Source organism: Propithecus coquereli, unplaced genomic scaffold (genome assembly GCF_000956105.1).
Source record: "Propithecus coquereli isolate 6110/MARCELLA unplaced genomic scaffold, Pcoq_1.0 Scaffold10, whole genome shotgun sequence".
Lineage (NCBI taxonomy): Eukaryota > Metazoa > Chordata > Mammalia > Primates > Indriidae > Propithecus > Propithecus coquereli.
In genome coordinates this window covers 18,873,467-18,889,378 of record NW_012133858.1, presented here as the reverse complement: position 1 = coordinate 18,889,378, position 15,912 = coordinate 18,873,467, and the positions used below count along the sequence as shown (strand labels likewise).

The window sequence follows — 15,912 nt, the reverse complement described above, 5'->3', positions numbered from 1 at the left end:
TTTGGATGTTGGGCCATTTCCTAGACTCCTCAAATTTTTAGGTATTCCTTCTTTGTGTTTCCATAGTAACCCTCCCTCTGTATCATACCCTGTATCCCAGTATTGATTTTTCTTTGCCTGTAATCAGATGACTGAGTGAAGTCTGACTAAGTAAATCTTTGAAATGTCCAATTGACAAGGAGGAAAACTAAATGATATTTTTTCTTTTTTTAAAAAAGAGATCATAATTCAAGTCTTTGTGATCTAAGGCAAAAACAAAACAGAAAAAAACCAAATAAACAGATGCTTGCTTGGATTGACTGAATACAGTTATTAAAAATAAATATGGAAAATGAACCAGACCATGAAAATGTGGAACAGAGCCTCTGTGCCAAGAGTACTGAAGAAGAACTGAATAAGTCTTTCAATCTAGAAGCTTCGCTTTCAAAATTCTCTTACATAGATCTGGACAAGGAACTGGAGTTCAAAAATGATCTGGTAAAAATTTCAACTTTTATCAAGTGAAGATGTTTCACCAAAGTATTGGTTAGAGCATGCTTTATGACCCAAAGACTCTAATAAGGCTATCATTTTTGCATGGGCTATTAGGAGTCTGTATACAGTTTTATGAGATAATATCACTCTTCATTTGTATAGTCCATTGCAGTTTATGAAACACTTTAATTCATGTTGTCGTTTGAGCTTTACAGCTTTCACTCTGATAATCCATTTTATAGGTGAAGACACTGGCATGCAGCTATGTTAAATGACTTCGTAAGGTCATAGAGCTAGTGGTATGTTTAGAATTCTTATCTTGCACAGAAATTTTTTTCGCTGTTGATTTAATATTATATTAATGGGTTTCTGTGACTATGAGAATATTTAATGACAAGTTACTTGACCTAATAATCTCCCATCATTATTTGTGAAATAACTAAGAAATGGGATGTTAGACTTTTGCTTAATGCTTATGACTTATGTTTAAATTTAGAATATTAGGAGTTGTCATAAGATATGCTGTTTTGTCATGTTTAAGAAAACACATGCAGAAGTCTTTCAACAGAAGCTTTCTGGAAAGGGCTGTCAGGATGGTGCAGTCAGACTATCAAGGTGTCCTTGATAGTCACCAAAAGGAAACTATTCTGTAATCTTTTAATCTGACCCTTAGTTCCATGGATTTTTGAGTTGACTATATGATGTTTGGTGGGAAGTTTGTCTTTTAACTGATGATGGTTCTAATCAATTAAAACACCCGCAGAATTATTAGGGGAAAGGATCATTACGAGAGCATTAATTTATTTTCTTTATTTAGATTGATGACAAGGAGTTTGATATTCCTCAAGTTGATACTCCTCCAACACTGGAAAGCATACTAAATGAGGTAAGTAGATATTAATGATCACTATCATTTTGTAGCATTGATTTTAATATTTTGGGGGCTAGTTGTAGTGTGTGTATCTAGATGTGCACTATCCAGTATGGTAGCCACTAGTTTGTTACATATATCAATTTAAAATTTCAGTTAATTACAATTAAAGAAAAATTCAATCCCCTAGTTTCACAAGGCACATTTCAAATGCTCATTAGCCACATGTGGCTAGTGGCTGCTGTAGTGGACAGCATAGATACAGAGTATTCCCATCATTGCAGAAAGTTCTATTAGACTGCGCTGGTCTAGATGTGAGCTTCTCAAGGACAGGAACCATGACTTGTTCATCTTTAGGCTCTGCGCCCAGCACAATGCCTAATACTTGGTAGACTTAAAAAATATATCTTATTAAGTGAATTGAAATACTAAATTTGTCACTTTTGAGGTTTGTATTATGCATTGATAAGGATTAGTTGACTCTAGCAGTGATATTCCAATAGCTCATCCTCTGATACTGAAGAGCATCTTGCAACATTATAATGAACTTCAATACTCTTCTACTTGAAGAAAACCAAACTTTTATAGTTCATCTTATGAATATCATCTCTATTAAAAAGTGTTTTACTGTTTTGAAATGGTATTACTCTTTTCTGAATTGGCAGATCAAAGTCTTTATAAAGGAACTTTGTGAGAATACATGGTTGGTGAAGTGTGCCCGTTTTTATGTACCTTGTATATGCTGACAACTCTTCACCTCAGTCTTCTTGATCTTTTAAAAACTTGCTTATGACTTCCCTTGGAGGATTTAGCTTCAAATTTGAGACTTTTTAAATGTATAAATCTATTTCAGATCCATAGTTACGTTTTTTAAAAGATAAAATTGCAAAGGTTCCTCAACGGAAATGCCTACTTTGGTGGGCACACTCCGAGTGAGTTGGGCCTTTGTCTTTGTTATTTCTTTGCCTATACTTCTAGGGTTATAGGCAACACATTGTAGGATGCAAACTACCTTCTCAGTGAAGTGTACCTTTTATTTTTCTTATATGGCTTTGATTTCTATTTTTTTATATCAGTTTGATGTTGCTATTGCTTTGAATGTATTTTACCTTTGAATGTGTTTTAACTTCAAAAATGTTCTGTGTTAACACTTAAGTATTTTTCGTTTTGATAAAAAAGGCTTTGGTCTGTGAAAGAATATCCTGTTACAGTGAAATGTCCCATATTTATTACTTTCTAATATAGAGGAAATCTTTCATTTAGAGGTAAAGAGATTAATTTTAATCAATCTTGTTAAAATGGTCTTAATCACATCCTCATTTCAATTGTCTAAGTATGAAGTAAAAATAATCTTAGAGGACTGTGTATTAAGCCCTATGTGTATATTAATATCTTTATATTGGCAAAGAAAATAATGCTAATATGAATGAGCTATAGTTCGTAATGAAGGAAAACTGTCCTTGTACAACTTTCTTATCTATGAGAAATAGTAAGTACAGTCATTAGTGGTTTACTGAGAAGATAATATTGTTATCATCCTCAATAGTAATTTGAGTGCCTAGTGTATTTGGGTCATGGCATTAGATGTTGGGATTATAAAGTGCTTAAGAAAGAAATGGTACTGGGAATTGGCCAAGCTTTACACCTCCAGGAAGCTAGGCAAGTAGTAAGTGAAAGAAAAGATAATTTAAGTTATAGATCATTATGAAGACTCTAAGGGGGGTGTGGGGAATATTATATAAAATGATTTTTTATTAATGAAAAGGGCAGAAGTAGAAAGTATAAACGAGCCCTTGCTCCAGGATATGTAGATGCATATATTTTATAATGTTCATTAATATCAACCTGAAGAGAGGCTGGGACAAAAATGGACATCCAAGATATTTTAAAAAATGAAAATTTAGAGGTTACTGAGACAACCTAGGTCTCAGAATTTTGGGCTTGAAATAATGTTACTAGGCCTTGTCATCCTTTGAAAGTGTGCTACCTCTGAAGTTTTTAATTTTGAAATTCCATTCTCTGATAATAACCTTTTTTCCCTTATTTCCTTACTTCTATTAAACTTGTTCTTTGACTTCATCAAGACCAAGTGTCTTGATCCTTCCTAGTCTTCCGCCCCTGAGAGTGGTCAGAAACTACTGGGTTTAATCTCAATCTTACTATTGGATTGTGCAGCCAGAAATATCTTTTGAACTTTTTATCGAAGTATAACATACAATCAGAAATGTGCACGAATCTTAACTGTACAGCATGGTGAATGTTCACAAACTATACAACCTGTGTAACCAGAATCTAGATAACGAAGCAAAATATTACTAATACCCCAGAAGCTCCTCTTGTGCCCCTTCAGCACCCAACCCCAGGGTAATTACTATGGTAACTTCTATCAGCATTGATTGGTTTGCCTGCTTTGAACTTTATGTAAAGGGAATTATACAGTATGTAGTCTTGTGTGTCTGACTTATGTCCCTCAATATTATGTATTTAGATTTATTCATACTTTTGTATAATTAATTGTTATTCCTATTGCTATATACGATTCTTTATGAATATAGCATTATTTATTCATTCTGTTGATAGGCATTTGTGTAGTTTCCAGTTTCTGGCTACTATGAATAGTGCTGCTGTGAATTTTTTCTTAATTGTGTGTTTTGGTACACACACACACACACACACACACATATGCACATTTCTGTCGGCATATACCCAGGAGTGAAGTTGGTAGGTCATCAGGTATAGTTATATTCAGCTTTAGTATATACTGCCATAGCTTTTCGAAGTAATTGTATTGATAAATACTTCCAGCAGTAATATATAAGATTTCTGATTACTAAATCCTTGTCAACTTTTTAATTTTTCTGTCTTCTTCACTTTGACCTTTTATTCTTACAGATGTGTAGTGATATCACATGGTTTTAATTTGCATTTCCCTGAGGACTTATGAAATTGGGTAGTTTAACACATGTTTTGGCCATTTGGATATCTCTTTTGTGAATTGCCTTTTCATGCCTTTAGCCCACTTAATTCTGTTGATGTTTTAAAAAAATGATTTATAGAAGTTCTTTATATATGCTGTTATAAGCCCATTATTAGATATAAATATTACAAATAATTTCTTTCATTCTGTAGGTTACCATTTCACTTTATTAATGGTTTCTTTTGATGAGATGTTCTTAATTTAGTTCAACTTATTAAATTTTTCTATTATGGTTAATTTTTTTGTATGTCCTGCTTAAGAAAATTTTGCCAATTCCAAGGTCATGATGATATTATCCTGTTTTGTTCTAAAATCTTCATTATTCTACCTTTACATTTAGATGTGTAATTCATCTGTAATTTTTGTGTGTGTGCGTGTGTGTGATATTATGAAGTATGAGCCAGCACCATTTACTGAAAAAAGTGTTCTTGTCTGTGGTGTCACTTTTGTTATAAATCAGATGATCGTGTATGTATGGGTCTGAGTCCATTGGTCGAGACAGATACTAGATACTTGATACAGATACTTTGATACTTGCCCCAATATCAAATTCTAATTATTGAATCTTTATAATAAGTCTTGATATCTGGGAGTTTTAAAGCTTGCAACTTTGATGTTATTCCTCAAGATTGCCTTGCTTATTTTTGGTCTTTTGCATTTCCATGTAAGTTTTAGAATTAGTTTATCAGTTTTCGCATACACACACACACACCGCAGCAGAAATGTGATAGGACGGTATATATTTTATACACCAGTCTGGGGAAAATTGGTATCTCTTCTGTGTAATAGTAGTTTTAAATTCAGTCTTGATATCATCAATTCTTTTCTTTCCTTCACTTTTTCTTTTACTTATCCTATAAGCCTGGCTTACCTCATCTGATCTGTTTTCTTTAATTCTGTCCCCAGGCTGCTTGAGAAAATCAAATAACATTTTGATTGACTCTTGCTTAAGACCTTGACGCTGTAGTTCTTATTTCTGAATTACTTCCTTTCCTGTTTCCTATAGCAATTGTTCCAATATTTTACAGCTCTGAAGTAACATAATGTCTCCTTGCCAGTCCTAACCCTAATCTTAGAAGACGTATGTGTGGAGGTATCTGAAAAGCAGTTGTAAATTTGGACCTAAACCTCAAGAGAAATGTTGATACTAAAGAGACAGATTTTGGAGTCTTTAGCATAACGTGGTACTTGAAGCCATAGATAGGGATGAGCTTACTCAAATAGGAAGTGTGTGAAGTAGGAAGAGAAGACAGCTAAGAATATAATCCTGGAGGACAATAGCATTTAAAGATTGGGCTGAGGAGAAGCTAGAGCACGTGATTGATAAGAGGGCACATAAGTTGGAGGAGAACCAGGAAAGAGAGATGTACTGAAAACCAAGGGAAGAGAAAGTTTCAGGAAGTAGGGAATTTTCAACAGGGTTAAATGATGCATGGGGGACAAGAGCATGTTAACTGAAAACAGGCCAGTGGATTTGGCTAGTAACTTCAGAAGGTTAGTAGTCAGTAGCTTGTAATTAGTGGAAAAAGTGGAGATAGTATAGATTACTCTCTCAAGGACTTTGATTGGAAGTGGTAAGGCAGAAGGTAGTCCAACTGAAAGAGAAGGTAAGATCAGAACATTCTTTAATGTCTGTCACTCAGAATCATCATATGCAAAGCCAAGTTCCTCATCCTGCTTTATCTGCTATTTGTCTGCTTTCTCATCTCAGCTAGCAGTATCACCTTTTGCCTAGTTTTTCCAGCTGGAAACCTTGGAATCTTCTTTGACTTTTCCCTTACCTGCCCCCGACACCGGGCCAAACACAACAAACATTTAAATGGTAACCAGGGACTTTTGATCTCAGTAATGTCTTTTTCATCATTCCCTCTCTTGACTTCTGCAGCATTCCTAGGCTGGGATCCCTTCTCTTTCCTTGATATTGCAATAACTCTCTTACTGCTACTTAAGTCTCATCTTCTACCCTCATCCATTCCTCACACAGCCCCATATATCTTTCTAAAACATGGTTCCCATCATGTCTCTCCACTTCTTGCTTTCTATGTATAGCATACTAATTCATTAAATAAGTGAGCACTGATTACGTGGCCAGCATGGTACTAGGCACCAGGGGTACAGTGGTGGACAAGATAGACATGGGCCATGCTTCCACATAGCTTAATGGATGGAGTATAAGTCTTTTTACAATTTGGATACCAGCTTATCTTTCTAAGATTATCTCTAACTTCTACTCATATACTCCAGCCATTTTGGACTAATTTCTTTTCCATGGGCAAAAATCCATATTATGAAATTGCTGTATCTGCACATGTTATTTCTTACCTAGAATGCCTTTCTTTTGTCTGCTTGTTATATTTTTCATAGTAGACTATTTATTGTCAGGTGCTATTTGTTTTCTTCTCATTAGCTATTGGCTTTTAACTATTAAAGCACCTGCATGGGTTTGAATTTTAAGAAATATTCTGTAGCTAACAATAATCTGCATAAATACTCCTGCTTCTTTCTGCTACAAGAAAGAAATTTTTGCATTGATCTCTTTGTAAAAAGAGGGATGTACCTAGAGTTGAAATTTAATTCTGGTAATTATGTTCTATGCCTCTCTGGTCAATAAGAATGTGTAGAATGGAGGTGAAAAGCAGAAATAAGCACGTGAGTACTTTGGAGAAACCCATTAATGCTTACCTGGCTTGTTTCATAGAGTATGTGGAATTTTGATTTATTGATCTTTCTTCCTCCAATTTAGACTGATGATGAAGATGAGTCTTTTGTTCTTGAGGATCCTACATTGTTAAACATTGATACTATTGATTCTCACTCATATGATACTTCATCTGTGGCAAGCTCAGACAGTGGTGACAGGACCAATTTAAAAAGGTAGGTATGCATGTCAATCACACTTGCATATGGTTGAGATATTTAACCATTTCAAATGTAAATATATTTTTGTGGTACAGTGTGGTCACTGAAGCCCTGCATGGGAGTAGAAGGCCCACTTGTATGGAAATAATATGCTTATTAGATCCTAAAGATTTTGACACTCTTGGGGAAGAAGATAAAAAGAAAAGGTGGGTACCATGACCGCTGTCTTCCGAAGCCCCAGTAGGAAGCCATAATAATAGCCAGGGATTCCCAGAAACAGTAGAACCCTTGGAGGGAGCACAAATCAAACCTGGCAGTGTCTGCAGTGGGAACATGGAGCTTGGTTCACCACCTTTCTGTTCCCTGCATGTCCCCCCTCCCCTAAGGTCAGCCCCAGCATTCCTTCATTCTCTTGGAATGAAGCTCCAGGGAGAATTACAAAGATGATTAAAGTTTTGGGGAAAGGACTACTAACCCTAAATAACTTCAATTTTGGCTGCATTTTACCTTTCAAATTTTTGGAGGGAACATAAAAAGGAAAGAGAAATGGCAGAATCATAATATAAATATTTTATTGAATTCATGTATAACTTTAATATTGATAAAGTTATCTGTGTATTTTTCCTCTCTTTTTAAAATTTTGTGTGTATCAGGCGCTGTCTTTAGGTTATTATTTCTTGTGAGATAGGGGCCATTGCCGGATATGTTAACCTGTTCAGCACTGTGTCCTACAAACAGATAAATGTTTTTCATGATCTGGTCACTCCCTGCTTAAAAGATACGGTGTTATCTTATTGCCTGCATAATAAAGTCATAACTGCTTTGCGTGGGCCCTGTCTGGACCCTGCTTACCCTTTTGACCTAATGTCTAAGCACTCCCACCCCAGTCCTCCCAGTCCATGACTTTTGTGTGTTCACTGTTCCCTAGACACACTGCGTGCCTTTACATCTTCATATTTCTGCTTGTGCTTTTTGTCTGACAGACTTGAGCCAAATCAGACATCTTCTCTTTTCTATAGCTATCCCTGAATTCCCCCAAATAAACAGAATGAAACTTTTCTTCATTTGCATTTATATAGTACTTTATTCATATTTCTAGTCTAACCTTTGTCCTTTAATTTAAGAGTTGCTTATCTAATGATGCTATGAGATCCTTGACAGTAGGAACTATGACCTCCTTATTTTGTATCCCCGAGCATGCTTTTAGTCATACAGAATAGGTCCTCAGTAATGTTTGGTAAATGTTTAAAAATTACTCTTTGCATGATGATGAGTAGGTGAAAGAAACTGTTAATAGGAGTAGCAGAGAATGAGTCAAGAATGGGGAATTCGAGAAGGTGGTTGGTTGAAGAATGAGAATGGTGGTTGTAGACAGGAGGAGGCAAGAGGGTAAGCAAACGTAGCCATGCAGGGCAGAAGGAGGACTCTGTGGGCACCTTCTGGAGAATAGCAGAACTTCTTGCTATATTACTTAAGGTGGGCAAGAAACAGTTTGAATCAGTGAAAAAAGAATGGTGATTTTATTCATTTTCCTGCTTGTGTTTCTCTGAGGTTCACTGTGGGTTTAGTACAACATTTTAATGTGAAACTATTAGATTCTTTATACTTCTTTTTCAAACAGAGCTAACAAATTACATACAGTGTTATTTTCCACTTTTCTTTCTTTTTTTTTTTTTTTTGGTATGTTTTCTTCTTTCAAAGCATTGGGACCTTGCCTTTTCAAATTTTTTTGTCCTTGAAGTATTCATTTTTTTTTTAGGAAGAAGAAATTACCTGATTCTTTTTCACTCCATGGATCAGTTATGCGACATTCACTTTTGAAGGGAATTTCTGCCCAGATAGTATCTGCAGCTGTAAGTATTTTGTACTTTCCCCCCAGCTTTATAACCTGCAATGGCATAATGAAGTAGGAATGAGCATAAAACAAAGCACAGCACTTCTCTTGGCCCAAAGCTTAAGAAAAATAGAATCTGGCTTTCATGGTTTTTGTGTGATTATTTTTGACTCATAAGACATGGCTACACATCTTGATGTAGAAATTAGTGCAGCCATGAAAATAAAGGTCTGCTCAGAGTCTCGGATGTGCCTAAATGAAATATGGCAGCAAGCCTAAAATAAACACTATCTGCCTTTTCTTTAAATTCCTTTTCAGTTTAGTTGCCATCTTGTGTATTTGATTGAGGTAGAGTGCTTGTTTTTTTAGTCTTTTCATATGGAGAAATGATTGATCGGAATCTTTTACAACTGAATGTTTTTTTATAATTCACAAAAGCCTTTTCATGTACCTTATTACTCTTACAACTTTGAAAGTAGGTAAAGCCATGGTGTTCTATTTTACAAATGAGAAGATAGGCTCAGAGAGGTGATATTAACTTGTCTTACTTAATTCAGTTAGGAGGTAGCAGGGCAATTGTTCAAAATTGGGGTTTCTGGCTCCAAGTCTAGTGCCTCTTTGTTGTGAAAGGAGGTGGCTTGGGTGAATGTGCCCAATGTATAGTGGCTGGAACAGAATGTCTGTGACCTTTTTTGAAAATGATTTTGAGCACTGAGTTAATGTAAAAAACATTTAATAGTGCATCAAGACAATAGACACTGATGAAACTTTTTCTTTGACCTCAAAGCCCATAGTTTTATGTAGTCTTTGAATTCTGGTTTTGTGAATTAAATATTCAGATCCTGTGTATAATAATAATACTAATAATGACAGATTCAAACTCCAGGAACTTTGATCTGTTTTTATGTTCTTTTTATGGAGTTTAATTGGTATTTTACATATTTAATTTGGACAAGGTTTTGATTTTTCATGAGGGTAAGAGTTGATATAGGAGTGCATCAATTCACCACAGTTGCATTGCAGTTTTTAGGTTTATCTGAGAAAGATCTTAGCTCAGATACCAAAAAAAAAAAAAAAGTATTCACTATGGACAATGGATATATCCTGATCCAGCTCATATATCATGAATTCAGTTTAAATGGAGAGATGGTCAAGCAATGGAGGAAACCTGGGCAATTGTCCTTCCTCTTTTAGGTGGAGAGTAATTCATATTTGCTGGAATGGGAACCACCTGTTGAGGATTACATTTCCATGACGTTTTCTGAATTTAATTCTTATGTAGGTGATGAAATTCGTTCCTTTCAAAATCAAGATGAACCAGAACAGTCATTTGACCCACCTGTGCAGTTTTAAAAATATTTTGAATAATGGAGACTGAACTAAAACTCAGACTCCGAACAATGATTAGATAAATCTGTTATTTAAAAGGGTTTCTCCTTCTTCTTGAAGAGGAGGGGAAAATTCTAATAAATACCAGAGTGTTTGCATTCTGTTTTTATTTCATTGCTATGGCTGAGCTCCTTTGGTATGTTAAAAAGAAAACTGCTTTTCCTGCGACAGCCATCACACAATACCTTCCTATTTTTGGATTACCAGCTCAATTTAAGTTGCATGCTTTTCTGTGATGGTTGGTTTATCAACATGTAAAGCTAGTTATATTTTTGGGTGTTTGTCCTGAATAATTATTCAATAGTGCCTTCGGCCATGTGGATTGTGATGTTACTAAGGCTGCTTAGGGCCTTGGTCATTATAGTTTTAGAGTCCATGCATGGAAAACACTCAGGAGAGATGAAATTTGTTTGTTTGTTTTGAGCCAGGGTCTTGCTCTGTCACCCAGGCTAGAGTGCAGTAATGCAATTATAGTTCATTGCATGCAGCCTCAAACTCCTGGGTTCAAGCAATCCTCTTGCCTCAGCCTCCTGGATAGCTGGGACTACAGGCATGCGCCACCATGCCTGGCTAATTTTTCTTATTTTTTGAACTCCTGGCCTCGAGCACTCCTCCTACCTCAGCCTCTCAAAATGCTGGGATTATAGGCGTGAGCTACCACACCCAGCTGAGATGAAATTTTGGAGTTGTAACACTCATTGGTTAATTTTGGGATCTTTCTCAAAGAAATATTACATATGACTATATTTTAAAATAATTCAAACTAACATTTTAAGGATCTTTATCATTTTTATGATCAACATTAAGATACTAGAGATACCTTAGTGCAGTGTTCTTTTTTCAAAATGTGTCCACTGCATAAGAATCTCCTTGGGTGCTTATTAAAATGCAGATTCCTGGGGATCACCCCAGACCTCCTGAATTAGAATCTTTAGCAGGGTAGTATAGAGATCTACATTTTAACAGGCATCCTAGGTGATTCTAATGCACTCTGGCTTTTGAGAACTGCTACCCTCACATGTTGCAACACCAGTACTAAAATCCTGTAATCCCTAAAATGCCTCCAAACATCTGTGAGTTTTCAGCCTTTGAAGTCAGGTGACTTCTGATTTCATCATTCAAGTTCCATTTTGAATATAGAGCGGATCCTTGAATAATGTCGCTTTGTCCAATGTTATTTCATTATAATGTTGATGAGAAAAAAAATGGTTTTGTTATAAGTCGTTTCACTTAAAGTCAGTTTCCAAAAACCTATTGACAATGTTAAATGAGGACTTACTGTAGTTTATATTCTTTATCTGCTGTCTTAATTTTCCTCTTTTTTCTTATCTAGGACACAAATCAATCATTTATTAAATATTTATTGCATGCTTTGTAATTGTCGAGCGTTATGTCAGGCATGTTTTATACACACATACCTAAACACAAAGGTGGGTATATGCTGCTATCCAGAACACTGTATACAGCAACCTTGGTGATTGTTCTTTTCTATGTTTCCATGCACAGGAGTAAGTTTCTGAAATTAGTTCCTGGGAAGCTCTACACAGTTGGTTAAATAGATTCTGCCTTCTGAGAGATTATAGTAACTAATTGAACACACTGACAGGAATAGACATAGAAAAGAAGATATAGAAGAGTTATAAAGAGCCTGGCCCAGGAACTGAAAGCCCTGAGTTTGAGACATAGTTCTACCACTTACTGAGTAACCTTGGGCATGTCAGTTAAGCTCTTTGAAATTTCTATTTTCTTAATTTGGAAAATCAGAATCATACTGCCTGTTCTTTTCTCTCTCCAGGTTAGAGAATCAAATGGTGTAATACATGTATGTGAAAGTTTTTTGCTACTACAGTGCTATATCACTGCAAACTGCTATTATTTAGAGCTGTATAAGCATCAAACATACTCTTACATCATTCCTTACATTTAATTTGATCCTCAGGACAACTCATTGAGGTAAATAGGGCAGTATTTGCTATTTCTTTGAACAGATGAGGAGACTAATAGAAAAGTCAGATGATTTTCCCAAGGTCATGTAGTTACTGATAAGGACCTGGGACTAGCACTTCATGTTTTACTTTCTTATGCTTAAGAACTGACTTTATATATCCTGCTGGGGTTTTATTTAGAGATTACTGAGTAATCTGCTAGGTAAGAGCTCCTACATTATTAGAAATAGAACATGTTTCCTTTTCTCAAATCTTTATATACTCTTACCATTTTGACCCCATAATACTTACAACTTTATTCACATTATAGAAAACTGAACCTCTTTTCTCTTTTTCCTTCACATTTCCATTTATAATCAGTACCCTTCCTGAAGCATCTGTTATAGTTAGTAAAACAAAATGATATACTCTCATACTTTCTGTATTTGTTGATATATACAGCTTTTGTAATTTCTCTTAGTTGAGGGCAAAAATGAAGGTTCCACCTCTTGTCTGAATTGATTTGGATCACAGTGTATGTAAAGAGAGATCCTTATACCATTTTTGGTTTTAAAATGAGAATATCTTTTCAAATATTTTTTTTTATCATTTCATTTAGGACAAAGTAGATGCTGGCTTGCCCACAGCAATTGTAAGTATACATTAGCTTTTTAAAGGTAAGCTTTTTACTTGATTGGGTTTTCTTAGATTTATTCTTATAATGTTCAATAATAAATTCACAAGTCATTTTACCACAAGTGATCAAGTTTAAAATTTGTCTATGTTGAATGTTTTCTTTTTTCCTAATTTATTGTGTTTTTTTTGGCTTTTGTTTGAGAAGCAGGTAATGGAATAATGATTGGCCTCCTCCAGGTTTATTTGTATGTGGTACCACCCTGCCCAAGTAAATTTGCTTCTTCTGTGATTTGGCTTCCCTTCTGTTGCAGGGAGTGGAAAGCCTCATTTGGTAAAATCACTTTGTGGTAAATATTACATTTAACAGCTCTGGATTCCATTACCAAGCTTGCCAAATAGTAAATCTGCAGAGTGATTTTAGAGAACCGGGGGATATTGAAAGCACACTAGTGCTCTCTTTTCTTGTCTTCCTCCAGCTGCCTCCTGTAGCTTTCTTATTAGTCAGTCATTTGGTGAGGAAGTGGGCTGAGTTTTGAACATTTCTGTTGTCTTTTGGCTCCTGTAGATAAACTGGAGAAGAGCATTCTCATCTCTTCCCCACACCTCGTAGAGGGCTCTCGGTTGTGTAGTCTGAGTGCCTCTTACTTTGTCTGGACCCCTGATTTTTTAAGTTGCTTTAGAGGAAGCTAAGTGGCATGTTTTTGCCCATAATGTTGAACATATGCTATTTTGATAATGTTACCCTTAGAGTAAATTTAGAGGGATTCTCAGAAATAAAATGTCCCAAGTTTCATTTCCCGTTTTGCCTCCTAGATGAAATTCTCCTTATTTATAATAGTTGGTATGTCATCTGGTGCCTAGAGGAAGGAACAGATTTAACTTCGATTATTTCAAGATCCTTGATGTACTATCTTAAAATATCATCTTCCCTTTTGTTTTCAGGCAGTGTCCAGTCTGATAGCAGTGGGTACATCTCATGGACTGGCTTTAATATTTGGTAAATTTTCTAAATACTTTCTTACTTTTAAGTATTCAGTATCCTATTGGATTTTATAATGTCCTTTAATCACAGTTTATATAGTATACTTTATTTTCTTGAATAAAACCAGAAAAACTTGAAAAGGAGCGGTTCATATTTTTATAGCTAAAAATTATTCGACTCATACTAAACAACCACAGTTTTATTAATCCTTCTTTGCTTTTACATTCAATATTTGAGCAGAATATTTTGTTCTTTCTTATTTAAAAACTTTTAGATAATATTTGTCTGCCATTTTTAGCGTTCTGGGCATTAAGTTTTTTCATCTCTCTTAAATAGAATTCCCGATGACACTATACTTACTAATAAGGAATCTACAGAATGTTTTATAAGGATTACTTGAGAATGCTTTAATAGCAGAACCACAGTTTGATCCCTGTGGCTTTGCATCTTTATTTATCATATGAGTGGATAACTAGTTATTTTCTATTGTTTTTGAACAATTCAACTTCTTGTTTACAAATTTTCTATTATGCCAAAAGCTTTATTTAACATGTAATTGTAACACCTAGTCTTTTCAAAGGGGATTGATTTAAATGATAGAATGTTATTGTTTGGGAACCAGAAAATAGAAACAAAATTAAAATTACCTTAAAAGAATTTTAGAATTGATTCTTTAAAAAATACTTTTTTTTTTTACTGTGTAACTGATACATATACATAATAGAAAATTTAGAAAATATAGATGGACAAAAAGTTAGATATAAAATACCAAATTTTACCATCCGGAAACAATCCCTAACATTTCTGTATAACCTTCTAGTCTTTTTTTCTGTACTTGTATATATGTATGTATACATTCCTCAAGTGGGATCATGTTAATTTGTAACCTACTTTCCATTATAATGAACATTTTTCCATGCAATTATATATTTGTCTGTAACATTTTTAATGACTACATATTATTCTGTTAAATAGATTCTTCCTAATTTACTTAGCCATTTCCTGCTATAAGATGTTTAGGTTTTTAATAAACAGGAATGTAATGAACATTTTGTCACACATTTTTGTGCATGTGATTACTTTCTTAGGACAAATTCATAAAAGTGGAATTGCTTGGGGTCAGGATATGAACATTAGGGACTTTTAATGTATTGTCTAGTTGCCCTCTAGAAAAGTTTTACTAGCTCAGCTCTCCTATCACGTGTAAGAAAGGGCTGTTTTCCTATGGGGGCATGATTGATAACTAGATAAATAGAATTTTGGGAAAGAATCTTACAGGATCTTTTAGTTCAGTCCCCTTATTTTACATGAGGTGACTGAGGACCAAAGAAGTTAAGTGACATGCAGAGAGCCAAGTTCATAATCAAGGAAAACCAAATCCTAGATCAGTGCATTTCCACTATTCCAAGCAATCCTCCTGTCCTGAGAGAAAAGGAGGCAAAAGATATGAAGAAAAGAATTGAAGAACTAAGGTGATTGAGGATAGAATATAATGTAGATCTTTATCTGTCAGCAGAATACATGTTGATCTTTTGTTCCCATTTACCAGTACTCACTTTTCCTCGACTTGTCTGTTTGAACATCCCTTTCTTATCAAGAGGTTATACAAATATGTAATTGCTTTTAATCAAACTCATGTAGGGCTTACTGCAAACAAATTAAAATGAATACTTTAAAAACTAACAGAGGAAAAGAGTACATTATCTTTTGATACTGTCTTTTTAATTTCCTTGGGCCTGCTTCCTGATTTTTTTAGACCCCAGCATCTTTCTTACAGATAGGAGGACATAGCAATCTTTCATCACAGTCTCATGGAAAAGAAAGTATGCCAAAGTGAACATTTTGAGAAATAATTATAATATTCTCATTGTGCTTTGAGTTTTAACAGTGCAGCTAATAAATTTTGCTCATTATGTTTATAGGAATCAGATGTTTGGACAATGTGTTTTAACAAATGGATTAAAA

General features: G+C 34.8%; 1 protein-coding gene across 1 annotated transcript in view; it reads left to right on the top strand.

Annotated features, from left to right (window-relative positions):
• The first annotated feature begins 284 nt into the window (after positions 1-284).
• The window catches only part of VPS8 (vacuolar protein sorting 8 homolog (S. cerevisiae)), a 213,907-nt gene continuing 198,279 nt past the window's right edge, over positions 285-15,912 (top strand). The window contains 6 exon segments of the mRNA XM_012640004.1: positions 285-477; positions 1,292-1,360; positions 7,066-7,196; positions 8,941-9,034; positions 12,949-12,981; positions 13,908-13,962. Of these exon segments, the coding sequence (XP_012495458.1) occupies positions 325-477; positions 1,292-1,360; positions 7,066-7,196; positions 8,941-9,034; positions 12,949-12,981; positions 13,908-13,962 (535 nt within the window). The 5' untranslated portion in view covers positions 285-324.